The sequence below is a fragment of the Schistocerca gregaria genome, chromosome 3 (assembly GCF_023897955.1).
Source record: "Schistocerca gregaria isolate iqSchGreg1 chromosome 3, iqSchGreg1.2, whole genome shotgun sequence".
Classification (NCBI taxonomy): Eukaryota; Metazoa; Arthropoda; class Insecta; order Orthoptera; family Acrididae; genus Schistocerca; species Schistocerca gregaria.
Genome location: NC_064922.1, coordinates 569,410,188 through 569,431,901, shown reverse-complemented (window position 1 = coordinate 569,431,901; position 21,714 = coordinate 569,410,188). Strand labels below are relative to the sequence as shown.

The window sequence follows — 21,714 nt, the reverse complement described above, 5'->3', positions numbered from 1 at the left end:
CCAAGTGGTCCCACACATGTTCCATTGGACACAGAGCTGGGGATCTTGCTGGCTATCTCAGCATCACACAGTTCATAGGCACAGGTAACACTTGAGGATGAGAACTGTACTACTGAATAATGAGGACGCAGGATGTCCGTAACGTAACGCTGAGCCATCAGATTTAATTACTAGAGCGGAAGACATCTCTGGAATTGAAAACTTTACACATGAACAGCAACCGCTTACGACATGGTTTCAGTAAGAATGGCTACAACTAATAAAGAAATATCCCAAGGTACATAAGCATAATTGATATAATCAATGAGAGGAATTGAAAAGTGGCAAATGAAGGTAGTTATTACAAAGGGTAAGTAAAACTACTCTGACACTCTCCTACATAATCTATAAAGTTCTGAGATCAGTTATGAATACAAAGCAGTAAATGGAGCAAATGAAGTCCACTCCCCCCTACACCTCCTCCCCCCTTCAATTTCTTTTTCAGGCGCTCGCAGGCAGATGGGATGGGCTGCATAATACGTGACATGACATCAGAGACAAATACCATGTCAAAGTTTCTGTTCATCCGAACAAAAACTGCCGGACTCAAATTACTTTACAAAACAGATACAGTCAATTACTTGAACATGTCTCGTATTATTGTTCCTTTCATTATCATTGTCAGCGAGGCATTCTATCCTTAGCGTGCAGTTAAGTACGTCGAAAAAATTCGTGTTTCAGTTATTGATAAATTGGTTCATGCCGAATAAGTTCTCCACAGTGCCGACAGGTGAGGTGAACAGTCTGATCAAAACGACTCTGACGTGCAGATACATCTGTCTCGAGAAAACACAATCGCGTTCCACCAACAGCTGAACGTCTACGCAACACAATAGCCATTCAAACGGTGACGCCGGCTGGTATCAAAATATCTCATAAACTTGAATAGAGGAGCACGAACGCCGGAAACACACACACACACACGCACACACACACACACACACACACACACACACACACACAAAATGTGTTCTACTTGGAAACGTATACTCTGGTGTTCATTTCTGGAGAGCAGAGAAGGTGTTGAAGAGTTTGCAACATGCGGCCTCTGCTGATAACTGTAATAACGAGTCTGTTGCTCTGCGCAGCGACCTTCATCAAGGTTGGTTTTCTCATATTTAGTCCACGCTCGCATTTACGTTTATCGGTAGTTGTAAGAGTTTTAACGTCCCTGTATCCTAAACATTTGGGTCCAGTCTAAAGACAATTCTTGTGATTTCCAACGTAGGCTAACAATGGTGCACAGTTTCTGGCATGTGTGAATCTGTAGCAAGAACACTTATATTTAGCCAAACAAAGTCTATTTCATGCAGGCACATTATGTCTTTCTTACAGTGGCTTTATTAGTGAAGTTTGTGACTGGAGATTAGTTTTAATTTGGTGCCCTTGAATAACTTTAGGTCCAAGATAACTTGGAGCATTTATCTTCAGTATAGATAGATTACGTCCTTGTCGAAAGTCGAAAGAGAAAATGTTTATAGCCACACCGTCATATTTGAGGTATTTGGTGGAGGAGTTTATTTATGTTGTAAATTGACTTTGTGAAGTTACCGACTCCGAGATGTTCGCCTGAAGCTGTTAGTAGTGTTTGCTTACCGGCATCCTGGTGCAGAATACTGCTAGTCAAGAAAAGTGGAATCTCTCTGCTGGGCTTCACGTGCTGTGGGTTTTCTGGTTTTTTCTTATTAGCAATTACGAAAACTGAAACATTTGCCGTTAGGAGCAGATGACAGTAGCGTTCCACGTTCATGATGCAGTAACAGGAATGTGAACAACGCCATACTGCGTGGGTCATATCAACTGAATGAGCCAAATTCACACGATGAGTTGCCTGGTTTAAATATTTTCCACGTGCGACGTTGGAATGCTGCGGCCAGATACGCAGTGTGTTACGGAGAGATGGAAAGAGAATACAATAGCACTTCCTCAACTAAACGGCATCGTAATCGGAGGAAAACGCGTAGGACATAGCATATCGGAGTTTATTAACAAAAAAGGGTTTCAGAGGCTAGCACTGCCTGGGGTGCACTTCAGTATCGCAGCGTCAATATTTTCACACGCCGCCCGCAACTAGTTGATGAACCGACGCCAGGTCGTCTCAGCAGTGCCATAACGGGGCGATCGACAGTCTATTGCGAGTCAGATCGAAGCCGATTTGAAAGGGAGACTACAGGAACCCGTGTATTAGTACTACATGGGCACAAATGCACTGCACAGGCTTCAGCAGCCGATGATCACAGCTATTGGCTTCCCATGGATACTGACCACAGATTTTGACAATACACAGAAAATTTTCCTTTACAATAGACACACAGTTAATATTATAACGTAATGGCTCATATAAATAACGGAAGGAACCGTTGGCCTACGAGAGCAATTAGTATCACACTTTAGGCATCAAATTTTAATTTGCTCAGGAGTACCATGGAAACTAGGTATAAACTGGCCTCTAACATGACATGATTTACAAATTCTTGGGATCCTAATATAATATATTAGCTAAAACACAGTCAGCTTTAGCCTTTTAAATGACACTAATTTTTAATTTATGGGCCCAATAATTTACATGGTCTTACATGATAGAAAAAAGGAAGACAGTTTTACAGAATAAAATGTTATACCCAAAAAGATCACTTAATATACGGATTGGTGTTCGGCCCACATGTCTTCGATCGATCGTGGCCTATACAGCGACGGAGATTTACAGTCTTCAGATCGTTGTGCAAAGTGTCGGCCTGTCGCTGTTTTGATTGTCCATTAAGTCTGTTTTCTGTGGCTTCCGCTGTGTATGCTGCATTTGCAATAGTAGCGTTCTCTGCCCGCACCACGTGTCCAAAACATAACAGATGGCTTTTTCGTATTTTCTTCTGGATCGGTGGCCTCCAAATCTTTTCCTCATAGTGTCGTTTGAAACGTGGTACAGTCAAGTGATTCCACCTGTCCACCTAGGCATTTTATTCTCCATGAAGGCCCCCCCCCTCTCCCCCTTGTCGTCTGCCTCTATTGTATCCGGCACACACTCAGTGCCGTAGAGAGGAAGAAGACGGATGACAATCCGATAAATCTTTGACTTCCGATGGCCCTTAATTCGAAGATCGTGTGTGACTTCTGCTGTTGTTCACTACCTCATCCAGACTGCCTGCGTCCTTCACCTCGCCTGTAAGTTGGCCATCGCTAGTGATTGTAGAGCCGACGTACTGAAACAGTTCCTGATGTTGCTGAGCAACAGTTACACAATATTTTTTAAAGGAACACACCACCATTTGACTGTTTTATTGTTTATTTAAGTACAACCCAGGTTTCGGCCTTTGTGCCATTATCAAGTATTCGATATTACACCTTTATCATATGTTGCAGGGCGTTTAATGGTATCTTCTCCGTTAACACTGATGGTTCCAACTTTACGTTGTGCCGCAGACCATTTTATGCAAGTCGGTCTTCCATTCCTGTGCTTGGCACTTTAGATCAAATTTGTTCCATGCAGACAACATGACATCCCCAGCATAGAGAAGTGAGCTTGGTAGCGGCACGAGCGGGAATGATGTTGCAGTGTCGACCACAAAAATGAACAGTAATGGTGAATAGGTCGAGCCTTGGTGGACTCCTAGTATCATGCGAATGCTTCCGCAGCAGCTTGGATATAGCCCCTCGGTTCATTATACAGAGGCCGTACCCAGTTAACAAGGTACTCTGGAAAGTTCTGTTCTCTAAGCGATAACCACGTAAGGTAATGCAGTACCCGCTCAAAGATCTTTTCAGGTTCCAGAAAAGCGAGGTACACTAGCTTGTTCTTTTCGCATTATCTTTCTACCAGCAGCAATGCAGCAGGGGCTGCGTCAGTTGTGCTAATGTTTTTCACTAATCCGGTTAGATTTCTTGTGACTTGAGGTGTCTCAAGAATGTGTTAAAATATCTTCATCAAGTGGCTCAGTAATCTGGTCGGGCGGTAACTGAAACACTGAGCAGGGCATTCTTTCGTTTTTGAGATTGCTAGGATGATGCTCCACTGGCAATCTGCTTGACTCTACCTTCTCTGGTGATCTAGCTGAAACGACCTGTTAGCCAACATGCCACATTCATTTTTCCGAAATGACTATTGTTATCAGTTAAAAGTACAACAACCATGATTACGAGGCACGTGGCAATGTGGCGCCAAAGGTGGTCATCAACAGAATGTAGAGAAAAACTGGAATAAAGTCTCTCTCAGACGTACTACATCCACACTAATAATGAAGATACTATGCTCAACAGGAACACACTATAAATTCCAATCAATAGCGCAGTACTTTAGGTATTTATAAGATTTCGGTTGGAAAGGATCCATGTTCAGAACATTGTCACAAAGTATTCGTGCAATACTGCAGATTGAATGTTAGTTATAATAAGAACGTTAATTATTACTTCCAATTTTAAAACAACGTTTTAATACACTAAAGTGACGAAAGTCGTGCGATACCTCTTAATATCGTGTCACACCTCCTTTTGCGTAACGTAGTGTAGTAACTCGGCGTGGCAAGGGCTCGCCAAGTCATTGGATCCTGTCATCCCCTTCGGCACCAACTACAGCCTGAAGATGGTGCAATGAAGCACCGAAACTGGTAGCCACAAAATAAATAAAATCATAAGGACGGCTGAGGGCGTTTCATTTTCTCACAAGTGGTTGGAAGTCTTCTGCAGAAATAGAGCCATGCTGTCTCCATAGCCACCCACAATAGAGAAAATATTGTGGGTACATGATTTTGTCCACGTACTGACCTCTCCATTTATGTCCTATGAATCTTCCATGGAATTCATGTCGGGTGATCTGGAAGACCAAATCATTCTCTCGAACTGTCCAGAACGTTCTTCAAACGAATCGCGAACGATTGTGCCCCGGTGACAAGGAGCATTGCCATAAAAATTCCATTGGTGTTTGAGAACATGAAGTCCATGAATGGCTGAAAACTGTTTCCAAGTAGCTGAACATAACCATTTCCAGTCAGTGATCAACTGGAGCGGAGGATCCAGTCTATTCCATGTAAACACAACCTACACTACTGCGGAGCCATCACCAGCTTCCACATTGCCTTGTTGACAACTTGGGTCCAACGCTTCGTGGGGGCCCACTACTACACTCGAACCCTACCATCAGCTCTTACCAACTGAAATGGGGACTGATCTACCCAGGCCACGGATTTCCACCAATCTAGGATCCAATCGATATGGTCAGGCTATGTCGTGCTGAAAGGCACTCGCTTCGGTCGTCAGGTGCCATAGCCCATTAACGTAAAATTTCCTCGCACTGCCATAACAGATATGTTCATCGAACGTTCCACACTGATTTCTGTTATTTTTCAGGAAGTACTGCTTGTCTGTCAGCACTGACAACTCTAATCAAACGCCACTGCTCTCGGTCGTTAAGTGAAGGCCATCGGCCACTGCGTTGTCCGTGGTGAGAGGTAATGCCTGAAATTTTCAACACCGTGGATCTCGGAATATTGTATTACCCAACGATTTCCTATATGGAAAATTCCTTTCAACCTGCTCCAACGACCTTTCCACCTTCAGAGTCCATTAATTCCCGTCATGCAGCCATAATTTCGTGGAAAACCTTTTCACATGAATCACTTGTGTTCAAATAACAGCTCCAATAATGTACTCACATGTTATACCTTGTGAACGCGATACTGCCGGCATCTATGTTCGTGTAGGTATCTCACGACTTTAGTCACATCAGTATAAACTCGAAGCATGAGTATTCCGTTAGAAAGAAGAAATTTGATTGGGATAGTTGCTGTAATCCTTACACTTCTGTGAAATAAAAAATAACTGCTTGATAGCATTCAGATCCCAGTTGAAATATTCCGAGTGCTGTAACTTTATTGGATCTTCTGTCACGCTGTCCACAAGGAGCTCAAACTGTTACTGGTCAGGCTTGTCCCACCGCCACATGACAGCACTCTTCGGCATCCCATGTGTGAGGACGATTCGGGCATCGACGCGCTGCCGGTGTCCATTGGTTCAACGCCTACTCGGTTGTTATGTGGCCATGTACTGCTGGCGTACCATTCGGTTTATTCCTGCCTCCAGCAGAACGGTATTTACAATTTTGCCAGTAACAGGAATCAATTTCAGTCTCAAACAGAGAGAAATACATACCTGTAATGTTTTACCATTGCTTATGAATCACTGCAGTCCGAAAAAAAAGATATATATAATGAGGGCCAATAAATGTAGCATCTGTGTTCCCTGCCGTCCTGTACACTTGCAAACACGAAAGGCAGTGATATCAAATTAATTCTGTGATTGCTATGAGATCAAAATGTTGCTTACTACATTACAAGCTGTTTCGGTCAGTGTATTAAAAATCTTTCAAATTAAATTAGTTTTATACACCAAACTAATTTTTCTCAAGGTTTAGAGCCATTAAATTCCATCTTAGGCCAACGGCCACCATGATGCATAAGAACACCAAAAGTTCATACGTTCATGAAATTGGCACCAAAACAGACCACCTAGCTTAAATATAGAATATTCTGGTGCTATAGCGAACGTTACCTTATCCGCCCACGTTTATGTGGCTGTGGGGACATTTCTGCCACCTATGGAAGCACACTAGCCGACCGCGGTGGCGGAGCGGTTCTAGGCGCTTCAGTCCGGAACCGCGCGATTGCTACGGTCACAGGTTCGAATCCTGCCTCGGGTATGGATGTGTGTGATGTCCATACGTTAGTTAGGTTTGACTAGTTCTAAGTTCTAGGGGACTGATGACCTAAGATATTAAGTCCCATAGTGCTCAGAGCCATTTTTTTGAAGCACACTATGGAACAGTACCGCAGTTTGCTATAACATATGGACATACTCCCTAGCCCTCCACCCTCCCTTCCTCATTTTAATGTAGTCTGTTGCATACGTGAAACGAAACTCTCTGCGGATAGCAGAATTGCAGAAGTTACAACCATCATAGAACCCCTGAGATTCTTCCCGTACATGGGACCTGTCTCGTGTGAAGACAGTGTAGCATCATAAAACATGTAACGTGGGAGGAAGAAAGCAGTAACTATAGGGTTTCTACCTTGCAGTAAAGCCGATTGTATCACCCGCATTCGCTATTACCACACCGGCAGTGAGGTCATATATTTTTGTGTGCCACTCGTGACCTTGCAGTCGTTTTCAGAACTAGTCAACTGCAACTCCCCTTTTTCGTGGTCCATATCTTATAATCAACTATTGCACTCTCTCGGCAATAGGTTGAATAATGTTTCATTTCCAGTGTGCGTTTTATGTAAGTATTTTACACCGACGCTCCAAAGAAACTAGTATAGGTACGTGTATTCAAATACAGAGATATGTAGACAGGCAGACTACGGCGCTGCGGTCGGCTTCGCCTATATACGACAACAAGTGTCTGGTGCAGTTGTTAGATCGGTTACTACTGCTACAATCGCAAGTTATCAAGTTTTAAGAAAGTTTGAAGGTGGTGTTATAGTCAGCTTCCGAGCGATGGGACACAGCATCTCCAGGATAGCGATGAAGAGGGGATTTTCCCGTACGACCATTTCACAAGTGAACCGTTAATATCAGGCATTCGATAAAACATCAAATCTCCGACATCGCTGCTGTCGGAAAAGATCCTGCAAGAACGGGATCAACGAGAACTGAAGAGAATCATTCAAAGTGACAGGAGTGCAACCCTTGCGCAAATTGCTGCAGATTTCAATGCTGGGCTATCAACACGTGTCATTGTCCGAACCATTCAATGAAACATCTTCGATATGGGCTTTCGAAGCCGAAGGCCGACTCGTGTACCCTTGATGATAGATTGTAAACATGCTGCCTCGTCGGACGAGTCTCGGTTCAAATTATATCAACCGGATGGGCGTTTACGGATATGAAGACAATCTCATTAATTCAAGGACCCTGCGTGTCAGCAGGGGACTGTTTAGTCTCGTGAAGGCCCTGTAATGGTGTGGGTCGTATGCAGTTGGAGTGATATGGGACCCTTGATACGTCTAAATACGACTTTGATAGGTGACACGTACATAAGCATCCGGTCTGGTCACCTGCCTCCATTCATGTCCATTGTGCATTCAGACGGACTTGGGCAATGCCAGCACGACAATGCGACACCTCACACATCCAGACACCCCAGACATACAGTGTGGCTCCAGGAAAACTCTACTGAGCTTAAACACTTCCGATGGCCTCCAAACTCCCCAGACATGAACATTATTGAGCATATCTGGGACGCCTTGCAACGCGCTGTTCAGAAGAGATCTCTAACCCCTCGTACTCTTACGGATTTATGGATAGCCCTGCAGGATTCATGGTGTCAGTTCCCTCCAACACTACTTCAGACGTTATTCGAGTCCATTTCAAGTCGCGTCGTGGTACTTCTACGTGTTCGTGGGAGTCCTACACGATATTAGGCAGGCGTGCCAATTTTTCGGGCTCTTCAGTGTATATACGTATCACAGATGCTAGTGAGACCTTAGGAGGTGGATGTAAATAGTCAAGCGGTTTAACAAAAAATGTACTTAACGAACGATATGAAAAAAGCATAATGATAAAAACGCATACAGTGAAGTGACATGTGTGGTGAAGGAAAGCTTCACAAAACATACAATGTCAAAGTAGTAAAATGTGAAAAAAGAAAACATCGAATTGACCTCCTTTAAGGTTGTCTCTCGTACATAATTGAATACGGGAACAGGGTAAAGTGAGAAACAACTGAATAAATCGAATGACATCACATTTGTCGTAGCCCCCGTGCCTATCAGCACATTTACAGGTATTTCATTTATCTCACCAACTATCACAGCTTGGACATGCTCCTTCGGTTCCAAACCTTGCGTCGTTGCCTCACTCATCAATTCATCTCTGATATCCCTGCATTATATCTTAGCAAACTTACACAATGATTGTCATGACCTCCATTGCTCGTGCCAGCCACTCCCGGAAGTCTAGGACTGGCTGGCCGTAGTTTGTTGGATTCACAGATTCTCCCCGCGGTTCTTCAACGACCTCTATAACATGCACATTATGGTTTTGGGAATTATACATAGGATATCGGACCTCTGCCGCACCATTTCCTAAGGGAATTGCCGCAGAAGCGTTCTGACACGTAGAATTTGGTGCAATACCTAAGTTCATTTGGTTAACTCAACGAGAATGTGTTGGCATCCATTGGAATGACTGATTCTGATTCCTATTACTATTCCGTTCTTGATTTATATACGGTCTACTCCCATGAAATTTTCTTTTCCGATTCTGTAAATTAGATTCATTAAAACATGGACTGTTCACACCCAGTGAAACTGCTCCCTGATTATACATATTCCTATTGTTTTGTTTACCATAATTATGATTACTGAAATTTTGGTTGTTAAACTTAGGTCTACACTGTAGATCTCTATTATCAGTTTTCCCCCGATTATTGTTATTACACTGAGAATGATTACCATTATCGTAATTATTGCCATTACCATTATTGTAGTGTATTTCTCTGTTATTTAAGTGACGGAAATCCTCCTGTATAATGTCAATTGAGAGTATTGTAGATAGAAATTTTTCAAAGAAATCATCCGGAGCATGCACTAACATCTGACGGATATCAGTTGGAAGTCTAGTCTTCAAAATACGAATAACCTCGCGATGTGATATCGGCTCCGTCCAATACCGAGTTTTATTCATATATTTCTCAAATTGTGAACGTAGTGTTCCTCTTTTTCGATTGTAAAACGCGGGATTGTATGCTTCTTTACGCAAACGTTCCTGTTTACTGGTGAACCCATACTTAGTTAAAAACAGTTTTTCAAACTCATTACAGGTTTGACAAGTTTCACTAATCTCGCTGGCCCAGAGTGATGCCTCTCCGACCATTTTAGAGACTATGAACCGAATCTTATCATATTCCGCCCACAACTTGGCAAATATTCTCTTAAAGTATTGATAAAGATCTTAGGATGAACATTATTCTTTCCAGATGAGAATGTCGGGAATTGTCTGCTTTTAAAGATACTATTTTCGATTTTACTCGAAGACAATGCCGTTCGTTGAGTAAACGATTCTGATTCTGGTAAAGATCGTTCCCCATTGTCGATTCCCGCTGCTTTAGATTCGTAACGTAATCTTTTTTCTGGGCATACTTTACAGTTTTGACATTTACTGGCTAATTCCCGACCGCTTTGGCTTCCTTCCTTTACACTTTCATTCAGAACGGCCCCAAAACGACCTGTATTCTCCATTTCTATTGGAATTTGATTGAGTACTCTACTTTTAATAAGACGAAACTCCTGTTTAAGTTGTTCTAAATCTTCAACATTTGTGACAGTTAAATTAGAATTACCGATAGAAGTCAAACTCCGTTCTACCGTATCATCTACCCGTTTTTTAATCTCTGCAGATTGCTCGTCAACCCAGTCGGACATCTCCTTCTCCCACTGATTAGTCTTTTTAACTAAGAACGAATCAACATTCTGCTTATTAGTTAGTTCTAATTGGTTCATATTTTCTGATAGTTATGCAACTTGATGTACTACTGAATTTTGTGTAGACTTTACTATTGTTAAATTCTCTTCTAGCGTTTGTACAGCACTAGAAATGTTATTGACCTCATTCTGTACCCTTTCCATCTTTTGGTTATATTTAAGATCGCAAATCTATCATTTTTTGCCTGAAGTTTCTATACTGCTCGTTTTCTAATTCCCTCCGGTTTAGATCATCCGCTCTCTCTAATTCTCGCCGTTTTAGATTTTCCTGCATTTCTAAGTCTCTCCATTTTAGATCTTCTTCCCTTTCTAATCCTCTCTGTTTTATAAATTCTCTTAGTTTGAAATTTTCCTCCCTTTCTAATTCTCTCCGTTTTAGATCTTCCTCTACCTCCGACATGAAATTGAATAATACGTTCATATCGAAGTGCTGCGCGGGAGAAGCATCTGCCACCCCTTAAATTTCTCTTGGTTCGTTTATTACTGTTACCTGAGCTTCCAGTCCGCAGCTCGAGGTCGTGAGGTAGCGTTCTCGCTTCCCACGCACGGGTTCCCGGGTTCGACTCCCGCCGAGGTCAGGGATGTTCTCTGCCTCGTGATGACTGGGTGTTGTGTGATGTCCTTAGATTAGTTAGGTTTAAGTAGTTCTATGTACTAGGGGAATGATAACCATAGATGTTAAGTCGCATAGTGCTCAGAGCCATTTGAACCTGATCTTCCACAACGTCTGGAACTTTCTCGAGTTCGTCATGGGATGTTGTGGGCATGTTAAGTTCATCCATTCCTTCTATTGACTCAATTTCAGGGTCAGCATAAGGAATGCTTTGCACGTTTAGATTTACCGCTTCCACTGGGTCTTCTCTAATATCGAACTCCTCCTTGTCAAGTTCTAATCTACTTTGCTTAGTTCTTCTAGACATCTTGATTAACACCCGACAAGTTCCAGTTTACAAAACCTATTTATCTAGTAATACTTATTCAGTTGTATATGTAGGTGCCCACCAGATCCTACAAGTACTCAATGGTAAAAACATTCCAATACTACACCACACACAAAACAAGAGTTCATCTACTACTAACTAACCTGAGTTGTACAGTACTTTACTGTTTGTAGCTGGGTTGAGTAGAGACGACGGACTCGCAGTCAGCTTTAGGCAGCCTCAGCGCCCCCCGATTTTCACGGCGTCGCACGGCGTCGCTCTCGTAGTCGGCGCGTCGCTGTAGGTTGGTGCGGGCTGCGTCCTGCGACGTCGGCTCGAAGTTCTACGTCGGTGAGGAATGTGATGCAAAATAAGCATCTACGCAGATTTTGCGTTGCAGTATAATTCGTTTAGGACGTCAGGTTTTTTATAACCGGATGCTTGAATATGTCTTCTTGTTCGAGCCCCTGGTTTAGGACGGCGTTTTGTAACTTCTTTTCTTGTCCGTTGTCTTGTTCGGGCCCCACGTTTAGGGCGCCACTTTGTGTAACGTCTCTTCTTCTTGATGATTTGGTTTGATTTGTACTTGGCCTCGGCTAAAACTCGGCGACAGTCGGTTGAGCGTTGAGATCGTTACACAAAATAACAATGTTGAACCGAAATGTCGACGTGCGTGAGATATTTACTTCACCAAGAATAGTAATTAATCGTTCGTAATCGATGTTTGACTGATTAATGATGAAATATTAATGAGAAAACCGATACAGTCACATCCACAACAAATTCACTACAAGCTGGTCGTTATTTCAAGTATCTAAGAAATCGTAACACTGGCTTGTTATTTGAGTCAAAGATTCTACACAAGCGCCGAGTGCTACAGTCAAATATAATCGCTGCTCGTAATTATTACTCGGTCATTTCATGTCAATAATTTGATAGAATTTCAAATCACAAATGCACGACTTGGCACGAGAGGGTTTTTTATTGCATAATATCAGTCACTTCGCAACCGATCCTTGAGAAGAAAACTTTCCCAGCTGTTGGCGGGATTTAAATTATATGCTTCGGACCTATGACAGAAGTTTCATAAACCACTGGCTATTATGAATGAAAATGGTCTATCAGTGTTCGTTGCCTAAATCACTGTCTAAGTAATGTTTAGTTCAATTATCTAGTTAAAAGGTCACTTTATTCTAGTAGGTAAAAGTCCTCCGTTCGAATTATAATGCCGTGATATTTGAAGTCAGAAGATCGTATTACTGCGTCATAATAGACAGCAATTATTCAATCTCAAAACAATCTAAGCGCGCCTACATGTACGAGTATTCAAATATATGACCTGCTTCGGCTAACTCTCTTAACGTAGTGACCATGCATTCAATTATACTTAGTCATTACTCACGATTCCCAAAGAGTGCTCACACGGAGTGTTCTTTGGGATCGTTGGTTCTACTTTACGAATGTTAATTTATGATAATTTTGCGATTTATTATGATTTTGATTTTAATTTTACTGAAATTTAATCTTTCTTCCGTAGATTGCTAAATAGATTCCTGATTTAATTACTTGTTATTGTCCTAATGATAGTGGTAAATGGAACTTCGTTCGCGTATTCACTTTTCTGGGAATTTGGGACTTGGAGGCAAATCTTTATGGTATTGGGAGCTATTTTTTTATTTTTCTTTCTAGTCCGAGGGAGTGGCATTACATCGTGGACCGATGGAATATTGCGATTTGATTACCTGTCTGTGTAGTGTTATTGATTTGACAAACTCGGACTTCTTCTCTGCATGACTGCAGGCTCTGGCCCTACAATAAGTAAAAATGAATATTGCAAATTAGTGATTAGGTCAAGCCAATGGCGGATCAGTACCACAACGAGTTGTTGCGTCTTCCATACCAGAGATGCTGGAAGATAGAACTCTTAATCCAAAATATGCTGAGATAAAGAATATGAAATGAGAGTATGGCATCGTTGGCCGGAGGCCCCGTCCGGGGAAGTTCGGCCACCAAGTGCAAGTCCTATTTCAGTCGACGCCACATTGAGTGATTTGCGCGCCGGTGATAATGATGAAACCATGATGAGGACAACACAACAGCCAGTCCACGAGTGGAGAAAATCTCCAACGTGGCCGGGAATCGAACCAGCATCCACTGCACGGGAGGCGAGCAAGTTACCACGCAGCTAACCACGCAGACGTTGAGATAAATATATCATCTGATAGATTAATGAAAATACAACACGTTATTAACTCAACATGAGTCCTTATATTAAGAATGATTTACAACTACAGCCCACAACGCTTACAACAGAACATCTGGGAGCAGAAAATCAAATGCGAAAAGCCAGACTTCTCCTAGCTGCTCTTTAAAAACTTGAAAGTTCACAAATAGAGTGCCGGGAAAAAATTGTACACCTGGAAAGACGACGTCAATTTTGATCCGATGATAGCATATGTCTCCTGGGGGATAGCGGATGTTCTGGTAATTGTTTCAACGTCGTCTGCCAACGGTTAGCGTAGTGGCATAGCTACCAGAGATTCATCCGTCTACCCTGTAATAGGGAATGCTCACAGCGAGAGGGCTCGCTGTAGCGCAGACGTCTGAAGCAAGCAGGCAGCGTGCAACAGACACACACTCGTGGTTCCTACAACCAGCTGAGAGGGTTTAAAAGAACTGTGGCCTTCCAAATGGTGGAATGGTACTTTCGGAGGGACGTGCTACGTTTATTGTGAACGGTCCTGGTATCAGCGATAACGTTGACTTTTTCACACTCGTGGACGAGGTTCTGGACGTCCAGACAGCACAAACGACAGCAACGATGGTCACATTGTAAGGGCAGGAGCGGTAGATCATACAGCTACCACAGGACAGATAAGGAAGATTGGGAGCCCAGACGTAACAACGTAAATTGTTGCGAACCAGTTATTAGTAATTAGACAACGAACTCACGCGTCCCTAGCGCCACAGCATCGACGTGCACGGCACGGCTGGTGCCATCAGAAGACCACTTGAAAGATGAAATGGCGCGCTGTGGTCTTCAATGCTGAAAACAGATTCTGCCTATATGAAAGTGGTGGTCGTTTGGGTGGATGACGTATTCCTGGTGAGCGCTGTCTCGTAGAGCTCATTCTTCAAGGCATACTGCCCCACCTCAGACCTAATGGTCTGGTGTGCGATAAGCTACAACTCTGGTTCACTTTTGATGTTTTAGGACGGGACGTTAAATAGCACTCGGTACGCGGAATGATTTTAGACGCGTTGTTTAGCCGTTCTTGCAGCAGGAAGGTGACGTGTTGTTATGGCAGGACAACGCTCACAGACACACTGTCCGTGAAACTAAACGTGATCTGCAAGACGAACAACAACTACATTGTCCAGCACAATCTTGTGACTAGTTTCCAGTCGAGCATGTGCGGGATATGCAGAGAAGAGAAGTGACTCGTGCGATTTGTCTGTCAGTAACCCTTACGGGATTTCCTGAACAGATGGAGCAGGTGTCGCATAACGTATCCCACACAGTATTCACCGTCTGTTCGTTCGAGTGAATGCCAGAGTGCCAGGGTTGCCACCCGTGGAGTCTGCACCACGTACAGGTAAGGATGTTTCAGCGTGGGCCAACGCCTGTCACCTCAGAACCGCTTGTGCTGTTAATGTGTGAATGTAATCATTTTGTTGCAACAATGAGTCTTGAGTGAACTGAAGACCTCTAAAATGGTGTACAGTTTTTTTCCGGAAGCGTATGAACATCGACTCTCTGGCTGCACGTCTTTACAAAAAATTGTATAGACAAATATCTCTTGTGGAAAAATGTGTTACATATTGAGGTTTAGGAAAACGTAGTCTTTTGCAGCTGAATATGTTATTTGTTTCTCGCAAACTGGTTTTCCCTATTCATCCAAAGGATCATCGGTGTTGTATAACATAACATTTTAAATTACCTCGCTACTTCCATCTCTTTGGTTCTGATTTATCACTTACTTTTTCTGTCCTTTCTATGTACGCATGTGTTCTTCCGTAGGTACTAGTTGCACACAGTGCAGGTTTCAAATTGCCTACTGCGTACTAAACGTGGAATTGCTCAGATACTGTATGGCTGACTGAGGGATCATGGGCGGTATTCAGCGTTAAGTGTAGACTGGAATGTTGGGGCCGCGATGAGAGATATTGGGTGGTATGGGAACTTACTTCCACGCCCCACCCTCGACCGTCTCCATCCTGCTTCTCCCACAACTCCCCCGTCCCCCTCCTACGGCCCCCTTCCCCATACCGTGTATGGCAAATCGACGCTATGAAAAACAGTCGCCTAGGCAACTGTGGCGCGCCACGGGGCACAGATGACAGGAGTTAACGGTGTACGGACGGATAGCTGTGAAACTGTTGCGCAACGATCCACCAAGTTCCACGAAGGGCCACCAACAGTGTCACCTCAACGACCGTTTAGCGAACGTTTGTCGACGAAGGCTGGAGTTAGAACGCCAGTGCCGAACTGGCGTCCACAGAGTGGCGACGCGTGGCGTTTTCAGATGAATCACGTTTTGTGACGTCTCGGACCGATGGCCGTAGGAGTGAAGGGTGTGGAACGTCTGAAACCAAACACGATGCAAAAATTGTCCGAAGGGTCCAGGGCGGTGGAGGGAGCGTTATGGTCTGGGGAATGTTTTCGTGGCATTATGTATCGACTCTTAAGGGCCATGTCCACCCTTACATGCAGTTTACTTTTCCCCTGCACAAAGACATGTACCAGCAAGACAATGCAAGTCACACAGCACACGTTGTATGTACGTCGTTCGAAGGGCACCAGGATGAGTTAACAGTACTTTCCTGGTGAGCAGACTCCCCGAATTTAAACGCAGTCGAGACTCTGTGGAACAATCTGGAACTGGTTGCTCGCGCCATGGGTCCCCATCTGAGAAACCTAACAGATCAGACCACGGCACTGAAGCTAGCATGGCTTCACATCCGTATCGGTGCCTTCCAGAACCTCACTGAATCTTCCTGCACATCTTGCAGCGGCCCGCGCTGGAATAATTATTCGGACTTTTGACAGTTGTTCGCATTAATATGACTGGGCAGGGTGTTTTAAGTTACTTGTCGTGGTGTTCTACCGAACGTACGTAAAAATATGACCAAAAGCTTGTGAGAAGTAGCTAGTTCTTATAGATCATGCTTATTTTACATTCGTACCTGCACGGCATCTATTCAAAAATTTCCTACCACCTACTCTTCATTAATAACTGGTAATAACACTGTAAGAATAACAGTGAGTTAGATGAGTATAGAGTATTGTAACCATTTCAACTAAAAATTCCCTCACTTGATTGTTTTATCGAAGGAACATTAGCAATTTGTTAATACTGAAGAGTATATGACATGCTGTGACGAATAATTAGTACCAAACTACATTATATTACCACAGATATCTCATTAGTTACCTCTGAACTGAACTGTACAACATGCTCAGAGTGGCCAGGTTTATTTTGTGATTTAAAGTAGCATTGATGTAAGTTATTTGGAAGAAACACTTTTTGTGTAATATGACTATCATTTCTCAACCCCTGTTGTCAGTGTAAATGCTTACACATTCGTTGCGTATGAACTCGTCATTCACATTTCTTACAGGGAGAGGACGTGCTGGTGACCATAGAGCAGGGTACTCTACAAGGAATCGTTCTCACCACCGTCTATAACACGTCTTACACAGCTTTCCTGGGCGTCCCATACGCTGAGCCCCCAGTTGGAGATCTCCGCTTCCAGGTAAGGAAACCTATTGAGTGAAAATACATAAAACACTGAAGGACAGAAGACAGGCCTGAAAATGTGACTGTAGTGTGAAGGTGGAAAAACCAGAATGAAGCAGAAATTAAGGTTTAACATTGAATTACACAGTCTGTGTGCATAGTTATCATCTGACCACTAAATACTCACACAAGGTTGCTGTAAAGAAGAGATGTGTTACTTCTACTCTAATTTCATACAATTCTATGTACGAAGAGGGTTCTAAATGTGAGCATCACCAGTACTAAATATGTGGTAACTGGTTAAAAAACAATAGTGGCCATGTTCGAGGAAGGGATGAAACATGTAGTAGCCACTGAGAGATGTAAATAAGGGGAAAATTAGAATGGAGATGAAACGGTACAGATAAATTAAATAAAGAATAAATTTGGGAAAGATGACTATAACAAATGAAATTTTCTAGATAGAGCACATACTGGTATTAAAACATGAACATATAAAACTTAACTTAGAAACACTATTAGACACGACACGTGATTTAGAAGCTTCTGCAAAGCACTGAGAACCAAATCCCAAATCGCTGTATCCATATATAGATTTCTGGATACATTCGGCAATGACATAAAAAGAAATAAAAATATTAAGTAAGCAGGGACTTAAAGAACGTTTAAAAACCATTTCTATGGTTAACTGTAATCTTCAACCATGTGTAACATCCTGCTTTCCTAATTGTTTCATTTCTAGTACTTTTATCTTCGATTACTTTCCAAGGAAGACTCTCATAGTGTAAATGATAAGCAATTGGAGTTCTTTCAAGTCCTGGGATCGCTCTTCTACATGTGGTTTCAAAAGTTCAAGGCCTAATAGAGACAGTTACAACGATATGCGGGTGTCAAAAGGACACTAGACAAATGAAAGAAGAGAGGAAGACGTGATCACCTACTACTTTGAGTCAGAGGATTCGGTTGTAAACCATAGGAACAACAAGGCATTTTAGGTTATGTGGAACACCAACCATGGTCAAAATTTCCCTGTTTTACCGTAGCCAATATGACTTGTAATAACTGTTTAAAATTCTTATGTTTGCAACGTCAGGTCATTTTAAAAATGCTTAGTGACATTTCAACTAAAAAAATTTCGGAAACGTATAGCTGCCCAAAATGAATAAATTGATGTACTATTTTCACCTGGTGCAATATATCAAGGGAACTGGTTAAAAATTTGAAAATGGATATTTGTATAAACTAGAAACATAAGGCCCATACTTGAATATGCTGGCTGTTCTATGTCTGTATATATTATTTCATCTACTACCTGAATAACATGTTTTTATCCTTGAGGGAATGTTTAAAAAACAGAAATATAAATGATTAGGGTCTACTTAAATGTAGGATAAATGTATTGAAAACTTTCAAGAAACACAGAGATCTACTGTTGTGTACAGATGCCATTTACCAGCTGCATACAAAATGGTTGATATTGAATGACTTTGAAACAGATGGTGACCACAGCTTCCACACATTAACTTGGCTTCTGTTATGTGATCTCTGGTTCTCTGCTTAATTGTATTCTTCAAGCATATGTAATATCTTGTTTTGCTAATTGTTTCATTTAGAGTAATTTTATCTTTGGTTACTTGAGTTCTGTCAAGTCTTTGTATCGTTTCAAAAGTTGAAGGGCTAATTCATGCAGATACAGTTTTTGGCATTTCGTTTTCCTTCATTACACTTAGGCACAGTGTGCATGAGTTTATTACAGCTATATAAAGCTGCGTATAGAAAACTGATAGTGGCCATCTCTTCGTAGCTTTCTTGTAGAATATGTCCTAGCTATTTGTTTTAGTGGCAACCACAACTCCTTTATTGGAAGTGTAATTTACGTTTATGTGGGTTTTCTTTTTTGTCTCATCAGCTTCTACGACTGCAACACGTTGTTTAAACAACATCAACAAAATTTTCTTTAGTGTTTCCTTTACTGTGTGAGAGGCTACTGTTACTGGAGGCTTCTTAGTCAGTGGATCTGTGAATGAAAACTTGGAGGGACATACCTCTCTGCATGCTGTCGCCTTACGCTATTGCGGTGTGTGTCTCCTGATGGATTCGAGTGCTCCGACCAAGATAAGTTAGTAATCCACAGAAGTGTACAAACGGTCAGTTGTGATGTAGCCTGTATTCTTTATCGGATTCACCGGTCACCACACAGCCTGAAATGGACATCATCCTAAAGCAGGTCTACGGTTTTTTCGTCCGTAAATTTCTATTTCTATTGCGTAGCGTTCCACTGTACTACCGATAAGTATGCTGTATTTCCGAGGTTTGTCTTTGCGGAAGACTTTAAATGGACGAAGAGTTTTGAAAAAACACAGCATTTTATCGGCTGCATTGTGAGGTCCACTTCTGAAGTATTCTGGGAATTTTCAGTTCAGTTCTTCAAACACTTAACGCAGAAATGGTAGAGTGTCACAAGTTTTACTGCCTTGGTGTTCTTATCATCAAAACAAAGAATTTTGAATGTTGATAAGCTCGCAATACACAGAGTTAATGAATATGCGGCTCTTCTCAATACTTTTTCATTAAATCGGGTAATAAAATATTGGTGTCATCGTAGACTCCTATGAGAATTAAAATTACCGTCAAACCACATATTTCAGAATCGTTAGTAGGTGATACATCTTTTCGTTTAGCTTCTTCGTTTATTTCATCAAAAAGTTTCCTAACAATCTACGAAGTGAATAACGTCATCAATGATTCGCATGTGTTGATTACTTTCTCAGGAATAGTTTTTTTCTGACTTTCACGGACTATGTTGGCAGAATCCCTTTTATATTGCCTTGGAGCTTCTGCAAGACAAACTCTACCAGAACTTCCATCGAATTTATTTCGAGCATTTCCTGTGTGGTTCGGTTCTTCATTGTCCTCTGTTTCTCCTTCATTTGAATCCTTTTCATCTTGTCTGATATCCGATTCCAAGTCATTGAGCTCTGATAATTCACCATTGAATAAAAGGTCGACGAGAATATCTGCCTCGTTGAAGCCTCTGTAGCTATTATACTGATAAAATCTAATGCATGGTTGAGCTGTGTGGGAGTAAGTTGTTTACCTAACTCTAAATGTAATCTATATAACTAGCTATGAATGAACAGCATAAAGTCAGATGTATGCATAATAAAAAGTTGAAAAGTTTATGTCACAAATTTCAAGTGTGAATGACAATGTACCTTCCACAAAGCATAAATTCTCCAAACATCTAGTAAATTCAACTAACATCATTTTCAGTGATAAAGAAGTAAGTTTGCTGAATAAAGGGCTTCAACGTAATATCACCCCATCTCTGACTAAAAATAATATTAAAGAACTAATAGTAGACACCAAAATAGCCTGTTATACTGCAAAACTAACTCAGAATGATCAGATTGCCATAGGCCACAAAGTTTACAATTTTATAACCAAACAAATAGAGAAAGCAAATAATAATAATAATAGTATAAAGGACCATGATATTACAATACTTAAAAGTGTTGACAAGAAACTTAAGTGACAATAAAGTTTTAGCAGTAAAAGCAAATAAAAGCAATGCTATTGTTGTAATGTATGAAAGTGAATATGTAAAAAAACCATTGAAGTTTTCAGTAACAATAATATAGTAGAAATTCTGTCTGATCCCACTCTTAAGTTACAGAATAAACTTAAAAATATGATGAAAAAAGTTATTTCCTCTTAAATGAAAAATATATACATGAATGCACTGTTATGAACCCTTATGCACCACGCCTACAAGCACAACCTAAGACCCATAACGTCAACTGTCCCATAAGTTCAACTGTTAATTTTCAGAGCAGCCCAAATTATAAAATCAACAAGAAGCTGAATGAGATCCTTAGCAACACATTCAAATTGAAGAGATCTACTCAGCAAAGAGCATTATGAACTTATTAATTGTGTAAAGGAAATTCAGATTCCTGATACTGCTAGGTTTGCATCACTTGACATCACAAACCTCTACACAAACATACCGGTCAAAGAAATAATTAAAAACAATTTACTTAAACATAAAAATTTGGCATTACCAGAAATGTATGAATTCATTGATCTATTAACACTAGTACTATCACACAACTACTTTTCTTTTAATAACAAAATGTACCAGCAGAAAGAGGGCCTGGCTATGGGTAGCTGCCTTGCCAGTTTGCTTGCTGATATTTTCAACAATAACTTAGAACGTACATTTTTTAAAGAAAACCCCAGATAGCAAACAAAATAATTTATTACAAAAGTTATGTTGATGATATAATAATCTTATTTGATTTTCACAGCTGAAGAAATTAACAACCTTGGAAAAGAAATGAATAAAATGCATCAGAACAACATCTTCATTGTAGAACACCAAACAGAAGTAGGTTTAAATTTCTGGATCTCTGCATACGTAGCTCCCACAACAAACAAAAAATTCAAGTATACAGGAAACGAACATAAACAGATAACACAATTAATAAATCATCCTGTCACCCAGAGAAACATAATATGGCTCCATACAGAGGGATGCTTGGA

The 21,714-nt window shown here is 41.4% G+C and overlaps 1 protein-coding gene across 1 annotated transcript in view; it reads left to right on the top strand.

The window, feature by feature from the left end:
* The first annotated feature begins 1,051 nt into the window (after positions 1–1,051).
* LOC126354407 (juvenile hormone esterase-like) overlaps positions 1,052–21,714 on the top strand; it is an 82,665-nt gene continuing 62,002 nt past the window's right edge. Inside the window, exons 1-2 of the mRNA XM_050004019.1 lie at positions 1,052–1,141; positions 17,051–17,185. Coding sequence (XP_049859976.1) covers positions 1,079–1,141; positions 17,051–17,185 — 198 coding nt within the window. The 5' untranslated portion in view covers positions 1,052–1,078. The remainder of the gene's footprint in view (positions 1,142–17,050; positions 17,186–21,714) is intronic.